The sequence below is a fragment of the Oncorhynchus masou genome, chromosome 22, assembly GCF_036934945.1.
Source record: "Oncorhynchus masou masou isolate Uvic2021 chromosome 22, UVic_Omas_1.1, whole genome shotgun sequence".
NCBI classification, from domain to species: domain Eukaryota; kingdom Metazoa; phylum Chordata; class Actinopteri; order Salmoniformes; family Salmonidae; genus Oncorhynchus; species Oncorhynchus masou.
The window spans coordinates 44,487,434-44,515,374 of NC_088233.1; the positions used below are offsets into that span (position 1 = coordinate 44,487,434).

Genomic DNA, 27,941 nt, shown 5'->3' on the forward strand with positions numbered 1-27,941 from the left:
TGCTTTGGTGTTAGTGGAAAGACATTTCTGTTGTAGGCTACCTGTCTTTCCTGTGATGGTTGGCATGGTCTGTTTGACTCTTTTGTTTCTCCTCTTTTCTTAAAACCACATTCAGTCCCTGCGTGCCACATTCCTTCACAGATAAAAGGTCAACTCTCATGAAACATTCATCATTCATCAAATCGGAAACTGTAGATTGTGAGTTGTTACAAGACGCAGCCAGCTAACTCTCACTGAGATAAGATTGGAGCTATGTGGTCAATGTTTGCCATTTTGAGTTGCACAAGGGGGCTAACACTTGTCATTTTTGATTAAGCAAATTATGTAATGTTCCACGTAATACAGAGTTTGTCATTCTGAGAGAAAAAAAGGCTTCTAATATTTAAAACAATTTGGGACGGATCGGCAGTTAACCTGAAGTGTCTATGCAAGGAGTTTCACCTTTATAACAAAATGTGTTTTATCCAGTATTTATGACATGATTAACCCTTTGACCCTTATTAGGAGAAGTTGACTAACATAACATTACACATAGGAGACAACAAACTATCCTAGAAAATGTTTGTTTTGGTGACAGACTTAACAGTGCACACCCGAGGTCTGGTTCTGGGTGCTGAGATCAGTTTGAATCAAATAACGAAGTTAGTTAAGATCAGTCAAACATTTGAGATATAGGCTATTTATATCATTGTTGTGAAGCAGTGTCTCAAAGAACAGCCATTGATATTATTTTCTCAGTGTTCTCCTGAGCCCACACTGCATAGTTGAAGTCCCTTCTGACCTATTTATAGTGCTGGCCCTCGCTACAATGTCATCTGTAACTCGACTCCATCTGTTTAGTCACAACATGTTGAATGTCAGTTGCCAGAGAGAAGCAGAGAACTTGGCTCTGCGATTCCCCTTCACTCTGTTACTAGACAGCCCAATGGAGTCTGCTGCGGCTGAACCAAGACCCACTGGGGTCAGCAGCCTCTTGGGTGTCCCAGGGCTCATCACCTGGGACGGGAACGAGGCGATTGATGCGGAGGTGATCGGTGGCATCAGGCCCAGGTCCTCCCCTCTTCCACGGAGAAGGAGCTCCAGTGACTTAAAAGACTGTGAGCTCGAGCTGACGCCGTCAAGCTCCAGGAGGGTGTCCTTTGCGGACTCCCTCGGCCAAAACCTGGTGAACGTGAAAGAGTTTGACTCGTGGGACATAACCATCCCACTGAATTTCGACGCCCTTGAGGGAGAGAAAGAGGTAGAGGAATACTACTTGTCCTCCTTATACACTCCTCCACCGTCTGAAGAAGCCATGGTCCTGAGGGTTCAGGAGCAGAAGCTAGAGCTGGAGAGCATTGAGTTACTCCGCGGGACTACGATACTGAGGGGCATGGTCCGTGTTCTCAATGTCTCATTTGATAAGATGGTGTACATCCGCACCTCTCTGGATGCCTGGGTCACGCACTTTGACCTGCTGGCAGAGTTCATACCAGGGTCCAGCAATGGAGACACTGACTGCTTCTCCTTCAAGCTCACCCTGGTGCCCCCCTTTGGGGAAAAGGGGGCCAGAGTGGACTTCTGTCTCCGGTATGAGACCCCTGTTGGGACTTTCTGGGCCAACAATAGTGACCGGAACTATGTGATGTTTTGTCACCAGAAAGTCAAAGAGCTGAAAGATAAAGCACAACAATACGAAAACGGGCGTAGGAAAAGCATCCTGAAAGCCAGCATGTGAGGATGATCAGATTAATCAAAACAGGCTTGTTTTGAGTGTGTGTCGAATGCTGGAATGATTGAATGCTACAGCAGTACGTTTCTGAAAATGTGTGGTCCAGTCTCGTGGTCCAGTCATGTGAAAGCTTTGATGCTTTCACATTGATAATGCCTCGCCTTAAAATACACCGTTTTACATATATCTAGATATATTTGCTTCCTAAAAATAAGCCAACTTGCAGTTTATTATGAAATTAGGATTTTACAGTAAATGTTGGGCAATTGTTGTTGGGTCTTTTTTCCTGAGCTTTCGTTTAATTTATTTACAGTCATGAATTTCCCTGTGACGAAAACTGGTCATCAATCAGTGATGAATCGTCAGGTAATCATTCATTGTACTAAATCATTAAAAAGTTAAATGACTCGGCCATACACTAAAATCAATTACATTAAATCATTAACTAATGTAAATTATGATTTTTCTCTCTAGATGTAAACAAACGTGGAGGAGAGATGACTAGTGTGAACATCTCTGAGTCTCAGTCAGGAGCACTCGAAGATGATCATCAGAAATTACTGGTGAGTAACACATGCAGCATTTGGATTTCAGAACTTTTACAGATGAGTCATGTATCCATGGTTTTCTTACAACATACGCTTTTGTGATACATAGCTTGACATAACTTTTGTGTACGATTTTCAAATGAGTCTTACTTGTTATTGTGGCCTTCAATGATGATTAATGCAAGGTTTAATTGGGTTTTTATGTAATCTACAGTAAATGGCATGGTAAAATGCAATGTTTAGGCTTAAAGCTGCAATATGTAACTTTTTGAGCGACCCACTAAATTCACATAGAACTGTGTGTTATAGATCTGTCATGCTCATTGAAAGCAAGTATAAGAAGTGGTAGACCTGTTCTATGTGCTCTAAGTTTCATTTTTGTGTCTTTTGCTTTCGGTTTTGTATACCAGCTGAAAATGCAATGTTTTTGGTTATGGAAAATATATTTCACAGCAGTTTAGATGGTACAATGATTCTCCACACTAAACTTGCTTATTTTGTCACATAAATTGAAATTAAGTGAACTATTAGAATTTTAGCAACCAGGAAATGGAGGAGTGATTTCTTTATAGGTCATCTTTAAACAGCTTGAGGTGACCTCAGAAACAGGAGACAGTGAACCCTGTTGCTCTTTCTCAATATGTCATGTGATCACTGATGTCCGAGCCCTGGTAGTCACTACTTTAACATACTGTACTAGTTGCATATCTATGACACTTGAGTCAAATGCCAAGTATTTATATATATTCCATGACAGGAGCTTAGAGATGTCTTACATGGTCACATGAGTGACTAAGCAACACATTGCAATGGCTACATTACAATCTCAAACATTCAAATGTTACTGGCCAGAGGCCAGTGCTCATGTGAGATTTGGTTTGGGATGCCAAAATTAAATGTCTAAAAATATATTTTGCCTTGGTCATGAGCAATATTTAATCTGAATGTGCCAATCTAAATGTCATCATCCCCAAACTAGCCTAACAATTGAGGAGGCATTGTGTGAGAAAGCTAAATTGAATCTATCCTTCTTGCTGTTTGACAGATTGAGAGCAGCCAAAACTCCAGCCGGAGAAACCGACGAAAGGCAGCACGATTGGTGAAGGTGCAGGACTACTTCATTCAGAGAGAGGATGAGACCCAAGAGAAAGAGAAGGGAGCAGTGGAACCATCACAGATCCCACAGGAAAGCACATTCCCACAGGAAACACCTTCAACTGGGCCTGTGGTACAACCACTGCCACCACAGCACAGGAAAAAGTTTGGGCTGCAGGCGACCTCAGATTCTCTAGCTACGTGCAACAAATTGTCTCCTGGTCTCAGGGACAGCACGTCTTGTGAGGAGTCAGTGAAACCTGAGAACATAGACTCAATGGTCAGCTCAGCCCCATCCGAGCTGGGAGAGGAACATGCCTCACCGATCCCCAGCAACAAGTCAGATTTAACTGATCAACCCGCTGCTCTGTGCCAAAATGGTCATACGTCTGTTTCTAAAGTGGAAGGAAGTGCTCTGATGCAGATGGAATCTGAGAAGGGTGGATCTGCCATCAGCACAGAAGAAACACGTTCAGATAACACTGTGAGGTTGGAGAACAGCACAGCAGGCTCAGTCCCAGGCAGCCAGACCAATAGCTTTACGTTTGGAAATGTTGTGGCCCCACTATACTGTCAGGTATTTGGTAGAGTGGTGAGCGAGAGCCAGAGCTCAACCGATATTGGGAATCGAACAAGGGGGACATTGCATGGAAGGGATTCAACAGCCTGTACAGTCCAGAGTTACGTAGAAACTCACTCCTGTGTTTCAGCGGATACCCACGGGACACCTGAAGAAAAGCCTGTAGATCAACAGCAATATCTTGAATCAAACCAAGGACAGTTCATCTCTGGATTAAGTGCAGAAAAAGAGTCTGAACTTGAACCTCTGTCAGAAAAGGCAGGAGGTTTTCCCAGGGCTCACACTGCCCTGCACACTGCTGCTGCTCACAGGGCACAAATCCCCAAAGAGGAATCAGGCCTCCAGGGGCCTGAAGAGAACATTCTGCCTCCCCAGTCCCAGATCCACCAGGACAGCGAGTTTTTCCAGACACAAACCCCATTACCAAACACAACACTTTCACAAACTCCTCCAGACACAACACTTTCCCAAACACAAACATTAATAGACACAACACAAGGCAGTCTCTTACAGTCACAAACTGAAATGGGGTCTAAACATGTCTCTGCTGAAATGAATATGCAGGGGTACAGTGGTGGATATGAGAGACCTGATGAGTCAGAGGAAATGGAGAACCCTTCCCCAGCCAACACTGACGAATGGTCAACAGGCACATTCACAGAATTAGTAGGCACATATATAGCCATGCTAGAGCCTGTGTATGCTGACCTAAAGTTTTCACTTCAACAACAAAGGTGGAGGAAAAGATCCCCACTGAGCACCAAAGCGTAGCTGTGACCTGTACAGACACACTGGAGGAAGAAACCAGTGGGACAATGTTAAAAGAGGATCCCATTGTCATTAAGGGTTGGACATCATTGGAGAAGTTGATGAGAAAACAAACGGATCAAGTGAAGGGTGAACCATCAGTTGAAGTGTCAAACACTTTTGGTGATGAAGAAAACAGGCATACTATTGACAGTAAGGTGTATAGTGAGGAAGAAGGCGAGATGACAAACTATGTGAGGGATGATTATGATGAAGACACTGACAAGGTCCCAATGTCCAAAGAAGAAGATATTCATAAGGAAGATGACCTGGTCATTGTGAAAAATAAGGAGGATTTAGTTCCTACAGAGAAAGAGAAAGGTCCAAGTGATGGACAACCATTGCTGATGAACAATATAATAGAAAAAGACTGGGAGGGGACTGTGGAAGAGGAAGAGGAGGAGATGATGGGGGAATATGTGGAAGAGGGCGAATGGGAAGAAGAGAAAGTAGAAGTGGAGATGATGGCTGGGGAAAGGGAGTTGGAGGAGGTGGAGGCAACAGAGGAAGAAGTGGGGAAGGAGGTGACCAAGGAGGAGTTGGCAGTAGAAGAGGTGGATAAGGACAAAGAAGAAATTATGTTATGGGAAAAGGTACAAGGAAGGGTGGAGGAAGAGCTGGTGAAAGGAGAGGAGGAAATAGAGAAAGAAATGGAGGACGAGATGGTTGTTGAAGAAGAACTGGAGGAATTAGAGGAGGGGGATGTGAAATGGATAGAGTGGGAGGAAGAGGAGATTGTAGAGGAAGAGAAGGAGGAGGAAGCAAAGAAAGACAAAGTAGATGTAGAATTACTAGATGATCAAAATGAATTGGTGGATGAGTTAAGCAAGCCAATGGGCAATCCTTGTGAGGGTAAGGGGGATGAGAGCACAAATGTAAATGTTGCAGAAAAATCAGGCCCAGAAGAAAATACATTAAAGACGGATGAAATGTCAAATCTTTGCTACAATGACGTAACGCCGGACACCAATCATCTTGGAGGAGAGGAAATGGATTCCATCAAAGGAGACGGGGAATCCTACATTCAAACAGATGAACCTGCCCATGAGAAAGAGGGTGAAGGTGGGGCTGAGGCGGACAACGCGTCCACAGAGTCCCCGTCAGATGACGAGATGGAGCTGTACATGCACAGTCTGAGGGCTGCACAGAAGCAGCGAAACAAGGACCTGAGTCTTGGGAAACGGCCCTCGATAAGTAGAAGAGGCAGCAGGTTGTCCATGCCGTCCATCAGTGAGTCTGTGGATGAGGCAAGCAACCAGGAAGATCAGCCAGACACAGTGTCTGTGGAGAATCAATCTACAAGTGCAGTGCCCGTTGTGGAGGGAGGGCAGGATAGCACCAGGAGCAATGTCATGTGGTGGAGAGAAACATTTTCTTGGCATAATCTCTCAAAAGCACTGTTATACACCGTCCTGTTTGTGGTATTTTTTTTTGCTGCTTACCATTATGACTTTCTGGCCTGTTTCAGTCTTTACTTGTTATCTGTGATCTGGCTGGTTTGTCAGGGGGAGAAACCGCCGATGAAAGGAAATAATAGAATAGGTCGAGGCCCGTGAAAATATCTGTCAGTGTTTATAAAGTGCTCCACAATTAAGTTGAATTATTTTTCATTATGCCTCATCTGAGAATACATGAACTCGCTAATGCCAAAAGTATAAAACGATTGGTGTGTAGCATACTGCAAAGAGTATCATGTAAATGTACGTTAAAGTCAGTATATGCATTGTTCTATCCAAATTCAATCAAGAAATACTGTGTGTGTGTGTGTGTGTGTATATATATATATATTTTAGAACATTCTTATTAAAATGATATTAACAGGCGAGGATATTATCCTTTAATGAGCTATACTCTTATGAGCGTCACCTAGTTCAAGGCAGACCCTTTTTCAGTTCAATGGAGCACACAATAATATTATTTTTCTAATAGAATGTTATGTGCCTTTTCTACACATTGGCCATACTATTGATGCATCTTGACAGCATGTATGTTATTTGAACACATTAGTTCAAAGCCTTTACGTTCAAACAACACACCAGTTACAAAGCTGTGGACCATTGCTTCGATGAATTATTGATTATAATAACTTTTATTGCATTATTGTATTTGGTGTAAATTAAACTGATTTTAAAACAGTCTAAATTAGATTTATTTTGTACCAGATGCCTCCAGATTCATAATATCAATTTACAGTATGTTATTACTTTGTTATTTATGTCACGACTTCCGCCGAAGTTGGCTCTCCTGCCCGTTACGGGCGGTGCTCGGCGCCTGATTCCACCCACCTTGATTAGACATGACAATTTAATAAATAAATAGGCTTAACAGAAACTATTATATCTATGAATCTCTTTTCTGATAACAGCAGTAGAAGAAAAAAATGTTAATTTCCTGCAATCTTTCAACAAATAATATAATTGACCACATGCGTATTTACGGTACCCTTGGGACAAATTTAAAAAAACATGTAGACATTTCCCACAATGTGAAGTATACTGCATGCAGGACTTTTGTGATGAAGCAGGGGCGGACTGGGACCATAAATCGTCCCAAGCATTTCTGACACACTGGGGTCAAATGGGCCAGTTCACTCAACTATTTTGGGTCGGTGGACGTGAAATGGGACAGCAGCCCATTAGTCAAATGATGATCAATTCTGCACCAAAATCATAATAACATTTCTTAACAGGGCCATTTTATTTATTTATTTTACAAAAAGATGGACCGGCCCACCGTCCGTTTCTGTGATGAAGACATCTCATGCCTTATTCTCAATGTTGGACTCCATCCATCACACCACTGACCTTTAGGAGGTGAACTCTACATGGCACCACTGGAGGTTGTCAAGCAGTAGTGAGTGTGGTTGTAATTTTAGCAGACGTATTCGATTTCAATTCGCTCCCATCCAGGCTTGTTAGGGCTTTGTGATGACACATCTGTTTCCTGTACTCTGATGCATTACTGTTAGATTCATTAGATACTGTATGGGGCTCTGTATAGGGCTCATGGACAACTTTATTGTCCGCGTTAGAGCAAACAACAGATAATTGTCTTCTGCTTCGTTCTCTTGGTAAATAAACATGGCAGAAGTTATGCAAGGAGTATATACCTAATAGTAAGATTACAACACAATCATGGGTCAACGTTGATGTATGGTTGATTGGGAAAACAGAAAGTGTGAAAACCATAGTCCACTTCTTACCGCATATCAGCTTGAGACAGTTTGAATCTGTTCTCATGTCAAGACAATGCTGTGTATATTAGTCTTTCTGGTGTGTTGAAATGTTTTTCTTAATATACAATATAGACCGAACTGAATTTAACTGAATTCAATCTCTTTGTCTCTGACTCATGCTTTGAGAAAGTGTGAAAGGCTGTTTTCCAAGGCACAGATTTTCTTTTGCCAAATAGAGTGGGGATGACAGAACATAAGACGCAGCCAAGTTCGCGTACTGTATACTCCCTATAGCGTCACAGTGCAACTGCCAATCTGGACAAGCAGGTCTCTCTTCACACACTGTACAAAATGTAATGTCTCTGTCAAACCAAGTGCAGTTATTCACCTTATGATTTATGTAGCTAACTTCACCAGACATCAAAGACTCTCCCAGAAAACACCAATATGATTAAATAGGTGGTCAATACCATAAGCTTGTGCTCAATTCGAATAACTTGATAGCTAGCGCCTTGGGGCGTGTTTGAACTTTAGCTGTTGGCTGTGATCGGGGTAGTACAGCTGCAACCGCTTGTCAGGGGCCTTCGGGGGCTTCCTGTGTGAGGATTATCACACCCTTTAGCTGTGCAAAAGAACATGTGGACATTTTTAGCCACAGAGAGACACAATTACATTCTTAAAAGGGCAGACACACAGAGAGCCTCGTCTATCTGTGCAAAGAGAAATAAGGGGAATGTTTCGCTAACATGGCAAATAATATTTTCCTTAATATCTTAAATTCTCACCGACAGGTTAAAAAGGGGGATGTATTTGTGTCCATCAGCCACATTTGAGCAATGTCAGGATATTCCGCAACATGAGTTCCATGAGAGCCATGTGGCTGAAGTGTCTGTGTACGGGTGAGGTGTGACATTGGGGTGACATTAGAGCCGTGCGTCACGATTATGAGCGTCATGCGCCATCAGCCAGGGCAAGGTGATGATATCACATTCATCCAGCTTTTTCACCGAGACTCGTCATCGTGAAAACACGTCATCAAAACAAATGTGCTGGAGATCCTTTTCTCTTTCCCTATTGTATGGTGAAGACTTGTCAAACGTTCTGTTATTATTAGGATCTTTCTGTAAGTGTCTGTCTGTTTCACTTTCTTACTGCTTGCTAACAAGTGTAGGGCCAAAAAAAACATGACTTACTTTGTGTGCCAGTACACATTAGCAGTCTATAAGAATCAATGCTCAAAATGCAAAACGCAATTATTTTGTGACAACATGGGTCATTCTTTAAGGCATTTGGGCATGGAATTTGATCTGTATAATATATTGAATACTTTTGTATACTTTCTATCATTCCAAATAATACCTCGATACAGTATCTCTAAATCCCAAGAATATGTCAAACTCTACTCATCGCTACTGGGACAAGCACATTTGCTTTACTTTAATCACGTTTTACAGTATAGAGTATTTGCATTATGTTTTATATTATATTATATATAATATTATATTTTATATTATATTATATATTATATTATATTATGTTTTATATTAATTAACAGTTCAATATAAACAAAAACATGTATGATGAATAACTATTTGTCATTTTAAGTGTTTTCATGGTTGCAAAGTTGAGGGGCACAAATGTCACCGTAATTCAAAAACGACCCCAAGGCTAATTGCTGTTTATACAATGGCTCGCAGAAACACTTTGACCGTAATAATTAAGTTATGACACAAACACATGATGCTCAGTGTGTGTAAAGGTCCTCACATGCTGCTGCTTATGATGTCAAAATGTGGTCACCATGGTGGAATGGGACAGGCCTATATTCCACATGACACTCCACTCTATCAAGCAGCTGTTTACATACATCAGAAGGGTGTGTCAGGTGTCACTATACAGTGCACTACTTTTGACTAGAGCCCTATGGGCCCTGGTCAAAAGTATTGCACTATATAGGGAATAGTGTGCCATTTCAGACACAGATTCAGTCTGACCCAGATTCAGGAGGTATAAGCAGTCACCATCATGTGTTAGTTATTTTTAGGACAGCAAACAAGTTATTATTCACCCAGGGATTTGAAGGAGAATGTACAGTTTACAATTTACTTATAACAGAGAACAACTGGTTTAATTGTATCAATTTGTGCACATGCAGATTATATCTACACCAAAGTCAAAATCAATCCCACGTAATGCAATATTACAAGACTAATGAAAATGGTGACAGTATTATAGAATAAGCAGCATGGCTATTGCCTAAATCACCCTTTGATAAAATGTCTTATAAGTAATAGATTTATTCAGCCTATGTCAGGGGTACCCACGTAAAAAAAAAATACTACAATTTACTATAGAATGCTATAGTACTTAGTATAGAATTATGTAGTAAACTGTAGTATACTGTAGAATCCTATACTCCACAGTGTAGTATCCCTCGATCGTGTAGTGCTTACTATAGACTTTGTAGTATACTGTAGAATAATATACTACACACTGTATTCTCCTCTGATCATGTGCAGTACTTAGTTTTGAATTTTGTAGTATACTGTAGAATACTATACCACACACTGTAGTATCCCTCCATTGTGTAGTGCTTACTATAATATTTTGTAGTATACTGTAGAATACTATACTACACACTGTAGTATCCCCCTCGATCATGTAAGCCAGGCTTACTATAGAATGTTGTACTATACTGTAGAATACTACACTACACACTTTTGTATCCCTCGATCTGCTAGCTGCTAGCTTTGTCGATGCTGGTTTGATTTAAACGTGCTGTCCTTCGGGAGCTCGTGCAGGAGATTTCCTCTGAGGTTCCAACTCGATTGTGTAGTGCTTACTATAGAATTTTGTAGTATACTGTAGAATACTATATTCCACACTTTAGTATCCCTTGATTGATTGATTGATTTTATTTGACTATTTAAAAACATAGTACAACAACAAGTGTGGATACAATGCATTTAGAAATGTGTCAAGAATAACACAAAAAAAATTCAAAGCTAACCCACATGAAAAAATACTATAGTATACCATGGTCTAAATACGGTAATATTTACTAGTAGTGCTTTTACGGACTTTACTGTAGTATTCACTGTAGTATTTTTTGCGGGCATGATTGTAGTATACCCTGGATCCCTGACCAGTTCACCGGACATGCTACCTTATTCCGGACCTGCTGTTTCGACCCTCTCTCTCTCTATCTCCACCGCACCTGCTGTCTCGACCTCTGAATGCTCGGCTATGAAAAGCCTTAATGGCCATGTACTCTTATAATCTCCACTTGCACAGCCAGAAGAGGACTGGCCACCCCTCAGAGCCTGGTTCCTCTCTAGGTTTCTTCCTAGGTTCCTGCCTTTCTATGGGATTTCCCCTAGCCACCGTGCTTCTAATTGTGCATTTCTTGCTCTGTGGGGTTTTAGGCTGGGTTTAAGGACTTTGTGACATCTGCTGTTGTAAAAAGGGCTTTATAATACATTTGATTGATTGATTACATCATCACGCACAGCCTTTTATCCACAACAAGTCAATTTTATGGAAACACATGTCTGGTGGCAAAAAATGCGCTTTTTTTTTATATTTGCCTGAAACTTTTGTTGCCAATTGGATGGATACCTAGGTAGTGTAGCCTACATGAATAAAAACGAATTTCAGCACAACATATTATTGCGTGACTCCCAAGTCTACTTCAATATGATGGTTATTATAGCAATATTTACGCATTAACGTTTCCTCTGCCATTTGTAACACAAATAATTTTACCAACACAGAAAAAGAAACCTTGTCTAGCGAAAATTTGTTTTGTCGAAATTTGGAAAGTTTATCAACAAATTTGCTGTTTCCATTCGGTCTGTTGTGACATTTTTTATCCGACATGGGCCCTGGTCAAAAGTATTGCACTATATAGGGAATAGGGTGCCATTTCAGACACAGATTCAGTCTGACCCAGATTCAGGAGGTATAAGCAGTCACCATCATGTGTTAGTTATTTTTAGGACAGCAAACAAGTTATTATTCACCCAGGGATTTGAAGGAGAATTTACAGTTTACAATTTACTTATAACGGAGAACAACTGGTTTAATTGTATCAATTTGTGCACAAGCAGATTATATCTACACCAAAGTCAAAATCAATCCCACGTAATGCAATATTACAAGACTAATGAAAATGGTGACAGTATTTTAGAATAAGCAGCATGGCTATTGCCTAAATCACCCTTTGATAAAATGTCTTATAAGTAATAGATTTATTCAGCCTATGTCAGGGGTACCCACGTAAAAAAATACTGCAATTTACTATAGAATACTATGGTACTTAGTATAGAATTCTGTAGTAATCTGTAGTATATTTCAGCACAACATATCATTGCGTGACTCCCAAGTCTACTTCAATATGATGGTTATTATAGCAATATTTACGCATTAACGTTTCCTCTGCCATTTCTAACACAATTAATTTTACCAACACAGAAAAATAAACCTTGTCTAGCGAAAATTTGTTTTGTCGAAATTTGGAAAGTTTATCAACAAATTTGCTGTTTCCATTAGGTCTGTTGTGACATTTTTTATCCGACATGCAGTACTGTGAGAAAAAGATTGGATGGAAACCAGTTCACAGTCTTCTTTCACAACCAGAAACCCAGGAAAGACATTACCCATGAGCTCTACCGCAAGCATAAAATAGGGAATGCCTATTAACATAAGTGCAGTAAAACATGTTTTACATGTTTTCATATAATAAGCACTGATCAGTATAACCAATCAAACACAAGAAAGGCACATCAAAACACATTAGTAAGGTTATTCTCACAGTATATTAGGGCTATGATGACACGACTAATCTTCCAATATGCTCCAAATAGTTTTTTTTCTTTTTTCTATGAAATGCATCCATCCCTCCATTCCTTTTTCCATTCCTTAGAAAAAAACACAAGTGTGAGGTTGGTGGTGTTGGTCATTTTCATTGTCACTAACAAACTCAAGGGGAGGAGATGAGGAGCAGAGGCAGAGTCCACAGAGTTATATGGAGATTGCAACATTATATCTGTGCCTTAATGGCGTCTGTAATGGTGAGGCCATTGCCATTTTCAAGTAGTCCATTTTCTTCTTCTACTACTTCTAGGAGTTGGCAAACAAACTGAAAAGCTGTATACTGCCACCTGGAGTGTGTTATTTGAACAGATATGAAGCCAAGGTTGAAGATATACAGCCACCTGCAGTTATGGGATGTTTGCTCAGGAGTATAATAGTTGAGCTGCAGTACTATGTCTGTAATTAACTCAGGCTACTGTTGATGGCAAGAATTGTATTTACATTTTAGTAGACAGTCTTATCCAGAGCAACTTAGAAGAGGAATTCAGGTTTAGTGCCTTGCTCAAGGATACATCGACAGATTTTTCAGCTAATCGGCTCATGTATTCAAAACAGTGACCTTTCAGTTACTGACCCAACGCTCTTAACCACTAGGCTACCTGCCACCCTAGCATCTAGCGAATTGCATCCTGTTAAAGATATAAAGATGTAGTGTAAGATTTATATAAACACTGCAACAAAGGCTGGTGATAACAATGTGTTTGTGTTGTTTACCCATTCTATTGTTGGGAGTATATATAGAGTGTGTGACTTTCTTTTTATACAGTTCTCTCTCCATCAGTCAGCAGGCAGCACCTCTACAAAAAAATATTGGGTGTGCGTCAGCTCATGCTTTTTACTTGTATTGGGGGAAACACAAAATACAGTATGAGGATTACGATAATATACAGAGTGGACAGGTGAATGGGAAATATGCAATATAATAGAGTACCATACACGTTACAACACGTTTTCCATTAAAACATTGGGCAACTCAAGTTCTGGGGGTGTTCAGTGTTGTGAACAAATGCCTGCACACATGTCTGCAACACTGCAAAAGTCAGTAATTGAAAAAAGGTGCCTTCACTGCACCTCATATTTCTTGAGTTGTTGGATTGCAGGTTCATGGTTGAGTCTCAGAGCTTCCTGCATTGAAGTGTTTCCCTGTCTGCAAAGAGAACTTGTCACAGTTTAAGTTTGCCAAATAAACTTTTAAAGCCTCCATAGAAAGTGTGTGTACATGGTAAGTATAGTGATAAGGCTTTTTAGTGACCACTGATCTGAAGGAATAAAATAGGGGGAAGCATATTCCCCTATCTAGTCCTTGTACCTACCTGTGGGCTATATCTTAACTTGAGGTATGTGAGTGTAACTCAGTTTACATGTGATAGGATTGAGCACTAAGTACACAGTGAAGTGATCCTTTTCAGAATCGTGCCTAAGGTTACCATACGCCAAAGTGCCATACAATACCAGAAATTGTCTTTGGTTGGAGGTTCTGGCATACAATTTTAGAGGTATGCAAGGAAATACATTTTTATAGAAAGTATAACATTATTAGATCAGTCATCGTTTAGAATGGGTACAAGTTCAGTCACTGACCAGCAGATGGTGATAGTGATTTCCTATAGAACCAGAGGCCATATGGCATCAACAAACAAAAAAATTGTGTTTTTTCTTCATCATTGACTTATTGTTACCAACTCATAGGAATCCCCACCCAGTTGACTACATTATAATGGTGGAAGCCCTTAATGGCATTGTCCATGCTAAAACATGCAGAATATATATATTTTAAGTATAACTACATTGGGGAAAAATCTAAACTAAAGAGAATTATTACTTTATATGAGATGAAGAATATTACAAGGTGGAGCAAATTGAGAAATGGTTGGAGCTTAAGTAAATGAATTTGTACAATTTCAAATACATAACAAATCATTAGGCTGTTCCTAAGCCGTCATTGAAAATAAGAATTTGTTCTTAACTGACTTGCCGAGTTAAATAATGGTAAAATAAAAAATAGATATATATTTTCATTGTATAATTCTTGTTAAATAACTTGGTGCTATTGTTCAAGAAAGACATTTTGAATTGTAATGTTTAAGCAAAGTATTACTGTATTTGTGTTGTATTGCACAAACAATTTGCACTGTACAGGTGCAAAAACAATTGACTGTGTGTCCATAACCCGGGGTCCAGTCTACTCACTAGAGTCATTAGAATAAATAAAAAAAAGTGCCTGAATAAAAAGCTAGGTCATAGCAACTGTTGCTGGACTTGAACTGTGGTCATACAGCTTAAAGTGCCTGGGCACTATACGGTACAAATATAGCACTGTACTGGAAAAAAAAACGATTGATTGTGTCTCGTAGGCAAGCCTAAATCCATTGCAGTGTCCATTGCATTGGGGGCTATGGGGCGGAGTGAAACGCCAGCTGCAGGCCGTGGGAGCTATGTGCGGGGCTGAGTGAAAAGTCAGCAGCAGGCTGTGGGAGCTATGTGCGGGGCAGAGTGAAAAGCCAGCTGCAGGCCGTGGGAGCTATGTGCGGGGCAGAGTGAAAAGTCAGCAGCAGGCTGTGCGACACATTTCCCCTCAAAAACGAATAATATTTGGTTGGTAGAGACCCAACTGATTATTTCCCACCCACTTTTGCAGATTCAAATATATTTGTTTACGAGTGCAAGGTCGAATTGAGTTTATGTACACACGCACTTCCCATGAGGCGATCCCTAACTGAAATGTGAAAATGAACGCTACACCACGCTAGCTCGCGCTTGGCCTTGCCCACGTCCGTGCATGTTCTGTACACTATGCTTAATTTGCTCCCACCGTAAATAACACAGATGAACTATCTTGTGTTAGTTATAAATATACTTGACCCAACGCTAATTATGCTGGTCAGTGATATTAAAGAAAGGAGGTAGGAACCTTAATGGCAATGGATGGAGGAACGTATAACGCACCGTCCATCAGTGTTGACCAATCGCGTTCGCGTTGTCATGCCGCGTCACACGGTTGCTAAGATAATAGTCAAGCAATACCTTCTCAATGTCAGAGGTATTATGCCGTGTTCCAACCAACTGGAATCTCAGACTCGGGAAAAACATAGATCCGACTAGAAACATCGTTTTGAACGGTCATACTGGCCTATTTCTTTAACTCCGACTTTTAGAGCTGAAGATCACCGACGTCAGGATTTTTCAGAGCTCCCAGTTGTCTGGAAAGCACCATAAATTGAGAAACCTGCCTATTTTCCTCAAAAGTACGTAATGTCACGATTCCAAAGCTACATGATATTACAGAGAAGTAGTTAATTATCTCACATCTATGTAAATATTTGTAATGTTCTACTTCATGTTGACAAAATGCATGCTAATGTTGGGTTTTTGAGCTAGCGCCCAATTTTCATTTGAGCAATTTAGCAGACGCTCTAGTAAAGAGCGACTCACAGTATTTAGTCCATACAATTTCCCCTTAGGAATTGAACCCACTACCCTTGCGTTACAAGCGACATGCTCTGCCAACTAAGTTACACGGGAAAGACGACTCAAATTCACTCCTTGTGGAGCTCTCCTTGTCCCCGAATCACTCAGAATGCGCCGTGCAGCCCATTGACGGCGCATGGGAAACTTGCACAATGGGCGTTAATACGATTCCAATTGAGTTTTCCATCTCCTCAAAATAATCTCTGCGCTAGTCACTCGAAGAACGTTAAAAAAAGTGCTAGACCTTCATATGTTGGTCGGAACGCTGAAATTTCCGCATTGCTGATTCGTTATAGGTAGCACATGTATAACTACAACCAGTTAGCAAGTAAGATCTTTTTTGGAAACTGATGTTATGTTTGATTCAGTTGGCGTGTCAAGTGGAGATAAGCGTGAGAAGAATTGGGTTACAGTGGTGAATGCAAAAGAAAATACGAGAAGTTAAGTGGTAGTGGAGTCTTGTCAATCGAAGCCTAGTTTTGATTATGTTTTGATTGGAATAAGGGTTTTGGAACGATGTTGTTACCTGGGAGTTCCGTTTGAAGTCTCTATAAAGAAATGTGGATGCTTTGGATGAGATGGCATCGATGAGAGTAACAATACGTTTGTTTTGTGTATCTATGGAACAGGAGTGTGCTCTGCACCTCAAGAAGATGTAGGATTGGAATGTGTCTTCGAAGCAAGGCACTTATCAAGGGTGTTACTTGTGCCACCTGAAGAGATAAAAGCAAAGGATACATGTGAAGAATTTGATCAATTGGTTGGTGAGGGGGGAGGGGGGGGGATTAGTGAAGTTGAAGAAACAATGGTAGTAAGAGTAGAGACAACAGAGAATATTCCTTGTCAACAGAGGGATCCTGACATTTTGCATGTTAAGAAGGTGGACTTTGAAGCATTTACTGCATTGGTTATGAATTACACAGCGCAAACAGGGGAAATGGGTGAAAATAGGCATAGTTGTGACTGTTTTTTGGCATTCAGAAATTTTACAGAGGCATTTCAAGGAATCCTGTCGATGAATGCGCCATCCTCACAGGCACTTGAGCCTGCTTAGGGATGTGATTTGAACTGTGACTGAAAGAGTGGGATGTTTTTTTTTATAAAAATGTTGCATTTTGTGTGATGTCGGGTATGGTGCCTCCCTTCCAGCAATGGAATATTTTGTTTCAATACCCTGTACAGTAGGTGGCAGCAATACACCAATAGGTGTAGTCTGCCATAAAACCTTAAAGAAGAAGGCAGAAAGGTAAATGGAGAAAAATAAGTGTCAGTCCTGTTTTTTTTTATAAAGAGCATCTACCTGCACATGTGAAGCTTGGTTATGTAAGATACGCTGTGTTCGGTTTTGTTCCCAAACCACTGCAGTGTAAGAACTGTAAAGAATTTTGCCTTCTTTCAAGTGTTCAGACTGATAAGAGTATAATGAAGATCAGTGTGTGGAAGGACAACAGTGTTGCAATTGTGGTGGGGGATCCTGGAGTGCCCTGTAAGCGTGAAGGAGATTGAGGTGGAAAAAGTTAGTGACCAATCGAATCTCCCTTACAGGGCACTCCATGAATGTGAGAAAACAAGTGATGCTAGTGAAGAGATGGTAGTGGATGCACCACAGGTGAAGTAAATGTTTGCTGCCAGTACAAATAGACCATGTGTGTTAAAAATGTGGATTTTGTGGTGTTCATTGCCACATTTATAAACTGTATGGCTGAATTTCAGAGGTCTAAGAAACTGGACATTATTGTGGCAGAAAAGTTTTCTGGACTTAAGGATTTTTACATCTGAAGACTCGCCCAGGGGTTTTGGCGCTGGACGACTGCCGCCCTCCCAGGCTCCCAATGAGCCTGTATAGGGATCAGATCTGTTTATTTTTTAACAGTAAAGTTGTTTGATTTATTTAAATTTTACTACCTTGTAGGTTTTTTTTAGTAGTTTATACTGTGTATGTGGGGAAATCCTGTGTTCATCCCGCACAGTAGATAGCGGGATGCACAACAAATTGTGCAATTGCCAATATATTCGGAAATGCCCGAGTTTCCTAGTTCCGACTAGCACGTGAACGTGGCATTATTCGTGTTCAGAATATAACATTGATTCCCAAGCTTTAGCACTGTGGGCAAAATGGCTCAAATGGAGTTGGGATTGATTTTCAACCAGGGATTTAGAGCAGTTCCTGAGCTTTTCCGAGCCATTGAAAAAACAATAACAGACTACAAAGGAAAATATTGCCTATCGAAAGAGGAGAACAACCGTCTACAGAAGCTGCTTGATATCCTCCTTAAACCAGAGATACAGTTACATAGAGCAGGTGTGTTACTCTACGTTTGCACATTAACGTTTATTTTCTACACATGAAATAAGTAAATATTGTTTGTATATCATTCAATTGAGGGATAACGTTACTGTAGCATGTAAGCTATTGTTCTTGGAACGTTAACTAACGCTAGCTCGTTGCTGGTCCATTTCACCGCAGTAAATGTGTTTTTACTTTAGATATCCAGTCAATAGCTCTCCGAAAGAAGGTCCTAGGATGAGAGTGATACAGTATATCTAGATTATATAATCAGATGATGGTAGAGCGCAAGGTACACCCTTTGTTTTTCCGATAGTCGAACTCTAACTGAGCCAGAAATTAAGGTTTTTCTGGCACTCATGTGGTTTATGGACCGTGGTATATGTGCAATACTGGTAATTGCATGTAAGCCCCCAAAAATGTTTTTGCGTTACCATTCAGTAGTGTTCGGAGCCCTATACGAAGATTACACACACTGCATAGGGCCTCCAGTTGTTGAAGGGCCCAGCATGTTTAATAGTTACCTCTAACTACTAAGGTCGGTGGTATATATTTTACACATTTACAAGGCTTTCCTATCCAGGTAAAATTAAGATGTAAAACCACAATGTGACGTATTACACTGCCCTTGCCTTTGAATGAGGACTCAACTCTTTTGCCAGTTCACCTATTTTGTGGTTCGAGTCCTCTTTGCGTTTGCATTGCTATGTTTTGAAAGAGAAGTAGTAATTATATTCAGAAGATAATTTTAACATTTAAATATTATTGGTAACAGAATGAATAGCATAAGAATACTGCAGATGAAATAATGCTGTAATGGCGAAGGTGCAATAAGAAGGAATTCAGATATGACGTCTTTGTTTGAGCACTATCAAGACTTTTTAAACTACGGTCACATGAGAAACTTAAATGTCTTGAGTCAATAAGGATTCAACCCCTTTGTTATGGCAAGCCTAAATAAGTTCAGGAGTAAAAATTTGCTTTAGTTGTATGGACTCAACCTGTGTGCAATAATAGTTTTCAATGTGATTTCAATGTGACTACCTCATCTCTGTACCCCAAACATACAATTATCTGTAAGGTCCCTCAGTTGAACAATGAATTTCAAACACATTAAACACCAAAGACAAGGGAGGTTTTCCAATGCTTTGCAAAGAAGTGTATCTATTGGTAGATGGAGGAAAAAATATATATTTATATCCCGTTGGGCATGGTGAAGTTGTTTTTTACATTTTGGATGGTGTATCAATACAGCCAGTCACTACAAAGGTACAAGCGTCCTTCATAATTCAGTTGCCGGAAAGGAAGGAAACTTCTCAGTTACCATGAGGCCAATGGTGACTTTAAAACAGAGTTTCATAGCTGTGAAAGGAGAAAACTGAGTAGTATTGTAGTTATTCCACAATACTAACCTAAATGACAGAGTGAAAAGAAGGAAGCTTGTACAGAATAAAAAATATACCGAAACATGCACTCTGTTTGCAGTTAGGCACTAAAGTAAAACTGCAAAAAATGTGTCATAGAAATTAACTTCATGTCCTGAATACAAAGCGTTATGTTTGGGACAAATACAACACATCACTGTGTACTACTCTTCATATTTTCAAGCATGGTGGTGGCTGCATCATGCTATGGGTATGCTTGTAATCATTAAGGACTGGGGAGTTCTTCAGGATAAGAATAAACTGAATGGAGCTAAGCACAGGAAAATCCTAGAGGAAAGCATGGTTCAGTCTGCTTTTCACCAGACACTGGGAGATGAATTCACCTTTCAGCAGGACAATAACCTAAAACACAAGGCCACATCTGAGATGCTTACCAAGACAGTGAATGTTCCTGAGTGGCCAAGTTAGTTTTGACTTAAATCTGCTTGAAAATCTATGGCAAGACCTGAAATTGTTGTCTAGCAATGGTCACCAACCAATTTGACAGAGCTTGAAGAATTGTGAAAATAATAAAAGGAACATTTTGCACAATCCAAGTGTTGAAAGCTCTTAGAGACTTACCCAGAGAGACCCACAGCTATAATCACAGCCAAAAATGATTCTAACATGTATTGACTCAGGGTTGAATGAATCCTTACATAATCTAGATATATATCTAGATATATTGGTGTCCAATTTTTTTTGCGATTGTCCATTTTTCCCCTATTGACATTCAAGTATTTTGTGTGATTTGTTGACAAAAAATGACCATTAAATCCATTTAATCCCACCTTGTAACACAAGTAAATGTGGAAAAAGTCAAGGGGTGTGAATACTTTCTGAAAACACTATGTGAAAACACCCTTCTACCGATTGTTCTCCAATCTCATAAAATATTTTCAAAAAGGTTTGTGTCATTCTCCTCGCAAGGGGAGGGTGCTAGAGTATTGAAAACAGGAGTGACACCAATTTTGTAAAAAATAAATTATGACTTGTTAAAAACTTCTCTTTTTACGACCATGTACTGGTTTGTGGTCAGCGGGCTTTTTGGAGCTGCATCAATAAAACAATGGTTAAACATAACTTATTATTTTCCTTCCCGAAATAAAGTGTTTGATTTTTCAGAAGTGAACATTTCTGTTCTTCCCAAGTCCTGGTTAAAGCCATAGTCTCACTCCACATTTTGGGGGTGGGTGCTTATACTGTATTTTCCCTTTACATTTACAAGTGTGTAATTTAGACGCATGTGTAAATTGGACATGTTTTTTTATATTTTTATATCCCACTCCCCGAGACACTGGAGTGTGGGGTCAAATCAAAATCAAATCAAATTTATTTATATAGCCCTTCGTACATCAGCTGATATCTCAAAGTGCTGTACAGAAACCCAGCCTAAAAGCCCAAACAGCAAGCAATGCAGGTGTAGAAGCACGGTGGCTAGGAAAAACTCCCTAGAAAGGCCAAAACCTAGGAAGAAACCTAGAGAGGAACCAGGCTATGTGGGGTGGCCAGTCCTCTTCTGGCTGTGCCGGGTGGAGATTATAACAGAACATGGCCAAGATGTTCAAATGTTCATAAATGACCAGCATGGTCGAATAATAATAAGGCAGAACAGTTGAAACTGGAGCAGCAGCACGGCTAGGAGGCATGGGGACAGCAAGGAGCCATCATGTTAGGTAGTCCTGGGGCATACTCCAAGGTTTTACAGAAATCCCTATATCATTTCAGTGTTCGAGTTCTAGCTAGTTAATCATTTCTTCTTCCCTTCAGACCGCAAATTGCTCAATGCCATTGAAGAGGAGGTTCCCCCCGAGCAGCAGCACTGTGAGCAGGAAAGGAGCCCCAGTCCGGGGAAAGATGACTCCGAGCCCACACAGATTAAAGAGGAACAGGTGGCACTCAGGACCAGCCAAAAGCTGGAATACAATACCACTTTTCCCTGTGTGAAAAGTGAGTCTGATGAGTATCCAACTCAGTCTTCACATCTTAACAAAACCCAAAGTAAAGAATGCAAGAACAGAGACTCTTCAACTAAACAGATAAAAACAGAACCTCATAAGGACTCTTCAGAACCAACCAGTGACTCTCAGGCCCTCTCTTTGGTAAATCCAGGCAGTTCTGCATCTCAGAATGAAAACCGTGAAAGTGTTGACGCGAGGTGGAGTGGAGGACCTCTGGCGGCTTTAAAGATGCGCAAATCAAAGAGGACACGTTCAGAAAAAGAACAAATCCTTGTTGTAAGGTGTGTGGAAGGTCTTGTCACTCCATGCGTACATTATTGACTCATTTGAAAAGTCATAGAAAAGATGAGGAACATATTTGTGGTGTGTGTGGAAAAAGATGTCCATCACTAGAACGTGTGAGGGATCACATACAAACTCACATGATGTCCCATCTGAAACCACCTAGTGAATGCCCTGCTGGTTCTAGTTGTAAGGTTTGTGGAAGGCCTTGTCACTCCTTTGGGGCTTTATTGAGACATTTGCGAAGACACAGAAAAGATAAGGAACATGTTTGTGGAAAAAGCTGTCAATCCCTAAAAGGTTTGATGGATCACATATTAGAAACTCACAGAACTAGGTTTTGTGAAGTTTGTGGTAAAGGTTTTGACTCTCCTACGGATCTGAAAAATCATATTAGGACCCACACAGGGGAGAAATCATTTCCCTGTAAGGATTGTGGCAGATGTTTCACTTCGATTGGAACTTTGAATGTCCATATAAGGAAGGTCCACACAGGGGAGAAATTGCATCATTGACATGAATGTGGAAAATGTTACGCTGGAGAGAAACCGTATCGCTGTAATGAATGTGGCAAAACATTTCGCCTTGGCACCTCTCTGAAAATGCATATGAGGACTCACTCAAGGGAGAAGCCTTATCGGTACCAGGATTGTGGCTTTTCATTCTCTCGAAGGGATCACCTGAAAAACCATAGTAGGATTCACACAGGGGGAAAATCTCACCGCTGTCCTGAATGTGCCAAATGCTTCCCTCAGAGAAGTAGTCTGCAAATGCATATGAGGATTCACACAGGGGAGAAACCCCACCAATGTCATTTTTGTAAGAAATGTTTCACCTATAGCCATCATCTTAGAGGGCATATGAGAATTCACACCAATGACAAACCATTTCCCTGCCAGGAGTGTGGCCAATGTTTCAGTCAAAGTTCAAATTTGAATCGGCACATGAAGAGACACAGAGGGGAGAAACCACATCATTGCCATGTGTGTGGCAAATCTTTTTCCACTGGCTTTCAGTTGAATGTGCATTTGAGAATACACACAGGGGAGAAATCACATGTGTGTTCTACATGTCCAAAATGCTTCAGTGACAGAGGGGCATTAATTAGTCATCAGAGACTGCACATGGAGGAGAAACCTTTCAAGTGTAGTTATTGTGATAAATGCTTCAGACATAAGCAGAACATGAAAGAACACATGAAGAGAAGGCACAAAAAACATGACTGTGCCCTATGTCGGGGAAGGGGAACAAACATGATTGAAAGGCCATTCATCTCCTCTTGGGTGGATAAGATATGACCGAATGAATGCTTGAACTATGAGAACATTGCTATCTAACTGGCCTGCGTCACCAGACACGCTACGTTTTCAGAGCGTGATACGCTCTTATTAGTGTAAATGAAACCAGGTGTAAGCGTGCCGGCTTTGCGAGAGGAGTCCCTGCTCATAGTTTGACACACATTTGAGCTGCAGAACTGTATCCGTAATTAACTTAGTTTGTTGTCGATAAGAGCTTTGTTCAGTAAGCATACGTTTATTTTTTTACCCATCGGAGGACAAAAGTAACTTTGTTTAACGTTGTAGTTTTTAGAGCTTTTTTGTTAGATACATGGTACACAGTGGTTTGATTATACACATTACATATTGGATAGATAGTACTCAGACATCTATATAGTGTTTTCCTTATTTATGAGCTCTTATCATGAGCTGTATAATCCCACCACTCTGCTGCTCTCAACCCATCCCACCTATCTCCGTAGACCATCCTCTTTTGATTTCCACGTGCCATATATATTTTTAACTGTGCTGGGATGTCTTACATTAATTTTGAACCTTTCTAATCGTATAGTATCCACCGATTTGTAAGTTAATGATGACATTCTGTCCTATGAGTATTATATTATATTGCTGGTTATGGTTTTCCAAGTCACCCAACACTGCTATTTGTAGGGTTAATTTTAAATGAATGTTGTGATTTTTTTTAACCATTCCTGAATCTGAATCTTTGATTTATCCATATTTTGTGTTATTTACAGTCAGATTAAAATGTATTTAATTATAATTTTCTTTCAACAATCTACTCAATGTCAAAGTGGAAGAAACAAATCACATAAGTTCCATGGACTCACTCTGAGTTCAGGGGTGTGTGCTTACTCTCCAGTACTCCATGTTCACCCACGACTGCATGGCCACCCACTACTCCAACACCATCATCAAGTTTTCTGACGACACGACGGTGGTAGGCCTGATCAGCGACTGCAATGAATCAGCCTATAGGGAGGTGGTCAGAGACGTAGCAGTGTGGTGACAGGACAACAAACTTCCCTTCAATGTCAGTAAGACCAAGGAACGGATCTTGGACTATAGGAGAAAGGGGAGAGCATGCCACCATCCACATCGACGGGGCTGTTGTGGAGTGGGTCGTGAGCTTCAAGTTCCTTGGCGTCCACATCACTAAGGACTGAACATGGTCCACACACACCTGCACAGTTGTGAAGAGGGCAAGGCACCGCCTCTACACCCTCAGGAGGCAGAAAAGATTTGGTATGGGCCCATCGGATCCTCAACATTCTACAGCTGCACCATTGAGAGCTGACTGGCTACAACACCTCTTGGTATGGCAAATGCACCGCCCTTGACCGCAAAGCGTTACAGAGGGTGGTGCGGATAGCCCAGTACATCACTGGGGTTGAGCTCCCTGGCAACCATGACCTCTATATCAGGCTGTGTCAGAGAAAGGGCCAAAAAATTGCCAACGACACCAGCCACTCAAGCCATAGACTGTTCACTCTGCTACCATCCAGCAAACGGTACCAGAGCATCGGCTCTCGGACCAACAGGCTCTGAGACAGCTTCTACCTCCAACCCATAAGACCGCTAATTAGCCATACTGCTAAGTAATCAATTTAATGGTACCCAAACTATCTTGCATTGACCCTACGCACACTTACTATGTCACACCCTGACCATAGAGAGCCCTTGTTTCTCTATGGTGTAGTAGGTCAGGGCGTGACGAGGGGGTGTTCTAGTTTAACATTTCTATGTTGTGTTTTGGTTTGGTTCCCAATTAGAGGCAGCTGGTAATCGTTGCCTCTAATTGGGGATCATATTTAAGTAGCTATTTTTCCCACCTGTGTTTGTGGGATATTATTTTGTGTTTATTGTTTTGTTTTTTGCTTAAGTTTCACTTGATAATAAAGACGTGGAACTCTACGTACGCTGCGCCTTGGTCCAGTTCTTAAGACAACCGTGACACACTAGACTATACATACACACTCACTCACCTACAATACATTGACACTCCCATACACTACACACGCAAACATAGCACACACACACTTGTACACATCATTTGCTGCCGCTACTCTGTTCTTTGTTTTACTCATATTATTATTATCTATCCTGATGCCTAGTCTCTTTAACCTGCTTTCATGTACATACAGTGCATTCGGAAAGTATTCAGACCCTTTGACTTTTTCCAACATTACAGCCTTATTCTAAAATGGATTAAATAAAATAAAAATGTATCAAATCTACACACAATACCCCATAATGACAAAGTGAAAACAAGTTTTTTGAGTTTTTGCAAATGAAAGTAAAGGTAAAACAAATAAACCTTATTTACACAAGTATTCAGACCTTTTGCTATGAGACTTGAAATTGAGCTTTGGTGCATCCTGTTTCCATTGATCATCCTTGAGATGTTTATACAACTTGATTGGAGTTCACCTGTGGTAAGTACAATTGATTGTACATGATTTGGAAAGGCACACACCTGTCTATATAAGGTCTCACAGTTGACCGTGCATATCAGAGCAAAAACCAAGCCATGAGGTCGAAGGATTTGCCCGTAGGGCTCCGAGATAGGATTGTGTCGAGGTACAGTTCTGGGGAAGGGTACCAAAAAATGTCTACAGCATTGAATGTCCCAAAAAACAGTGGTCTCCATCATTCTTAAAGAGAAGAAGAATCACCAAGACTCTTCCTAGAGCTGGCCGCCCAGGGAATTGACCAAGAACCTGATGGTCACTCTGACAGAGCTCCAGTGTTCCTCTATGGAGATGGGAGAAGCTTCCAGAAGGACAACCATCTCTGCAGTACTCCACCAATCTGGCCTTTATGGTAGAGTGGCCAGACGGAAGCCACTCCTCAGTAAAAGGCACATGACAGACCGCTTGGAGTTTGCCAAAAGGCACCTGAAGGATAAGATTCTCTAGTCTGATGAAATCAAGATTGAGGTCTTTGGCCTGAATGCCAAGCATCACGTCTGGAGGAAACCTGGCACCATCCCTACGGTGAAGCATGGTGGTGGTTGCAGCATGCTGTGGGGGCATTTTTCAGCGGCAGAGACTGGGAGACTAGTCAGGATCGAGGGAAAGATGAACGGAGCAAAGTAGAGAGATCCTTGATGAAAACATGCTCCAGAGCACTCAGAGCCTCAGACTGGGGCAAAGGTTCACCCTCCAACAGGACAACGACCTTAAGCACACAACCAAGACACAACACAGGAGTGGATTCGGGACACGTCTCAATGTCCTTGAGTGACCCAGCCAGAGCCCGGACTTCTCTGAAAATAGCTGTGCAGCGACGCTCCCCATTCAACATGAAAGAGCTTGAGAGGATCTGCAGAGAAGAATGGGTGAAACTTCCCAAATACAGGTGTGCCAAGCTTGTAGCGTCATACCGAAGACTTGAGTCTGTAATCGCTGCCAAATGTGCTTCCACAAAGTACTGAGTAAAGAGTCTGAATACTTATGTGAATGTGATATTTCAGTGTTGTTTTTTTTACAAACATTTCTAGCAACCTGTTTTTGCTTTGTCATTATGGGGTATGTGTGTAGATTGATGAGGGGGAAAATATATTTTAATACATTTTAGAATAAGGCTGTAATATAACAAAATGTGGAAAAAGTCAACAGCGATTTACTGGTTGAGAGAATGCCAAGAGTGTGCAAAGCTGTTATCAAGGCAAAGGGTGGGTACTATATAAAATATGTTTTGACCTTTTTTAACACTTTGTTGGTTACTACATGATTCCATATATTATTTCATAGTTTTGATGTCTTCACTATTATTCTACAATAGTTTTTTTTATGTTTAAAAAAAAAACTTGAATGAGAGGGTGTGTCCAAACGTTGACTGGTACTGTATGATGTGCAGGGGAAATTATTTTGCCTTATCGAAGAACAAATTGTCTTCCAACATCTCTGTCCAGATGGTGGTCTGATCACATTCTGTCTCCTATCAACATGTTGTTGTTTTTTACTTTTGGAGCCAGTGAGAATAACATGAAAATAATCAAGATGGCTAGCTTGATTAAGTCTCATGTATGTATATCTTACTAGGTCAGTTTTTTTTTATCCTCCATATATTCGCTAGTTCTAATGTGTCCATAATATTCATGATCTCCATGAGGGTGATAGTTTGTGGTGTGATTTTCCTTTTATGGTCCTTTTATGGTACTTAACCATGTGTCTCCCACCATAATAATAGGTTTGTTACTTGTGAGCTCGATAGATACAGAAGTTATTGCGCAAGATCTGTTCAGAAATTTGTACCATGATATATTTTGGAAATTCATTATAACATATTGCCATTGAAATTGATATCAATAATTGTATTATTTTGTGTCATGATTTATTGATATCAAATTAGATTTCTTTTGTATGAATATAAATAATTAAAATGTGTATCAACAATTAAATTAGCAATATCAATAATTAGACTTG

At 40.6% G+C, this 27,941-nt stretch overlaps 1 protein-coding gene across 1 annotated transcript; it reads left to right on the forward strand.

Moving 5' to 3' along the window:
- Positions 1-859: 859 nt before the first annotated feature.
- Positions 860-4,705, forward strand: LOC135509562 (protein phosphatase 1 regulatory subunit 3A-like). The gene is made up of 4 exons (XM_064930318.1): positions 860-1,713; positions 2,025-2,077; positions 2,186-2,274; positions 3,305-4,705. The coding sequence occupies exons 1-4, from the start codon at positions 926-928 to the stop codon at positions 4,703-4,705; spliced, it is 2,331 nt and encodes a 776-aa protein (XP_064786390.1). The 5' UTR covers positions 860-925.
- Positions 4,706-27,941: the final 23,236 nt, after the last annotated feature.

Coding starts and splice junctions, on each gene's coding strand:
- LOC135509562 (XM_064930318.1), top strand. CDS start 926: ATGGAGTCTGCTGCGGCTGAACCAAGACCCACTGGGGTCAGCAGCCTC. Junction 1,714..2,024: donor AGCATCCTGAAAGCCAGCAT/GTGAGGATGATC, acceptor ATTTATTTACAG/TCATGAATTTCCCTGTGACG. Junction 2,078..2,185: donor AATCAGTGATGAATCGTCAG/GTAATCATTCAT, acceptor TTTTCTCTCTAG/ATGTAAACAAACGTGGAGGA.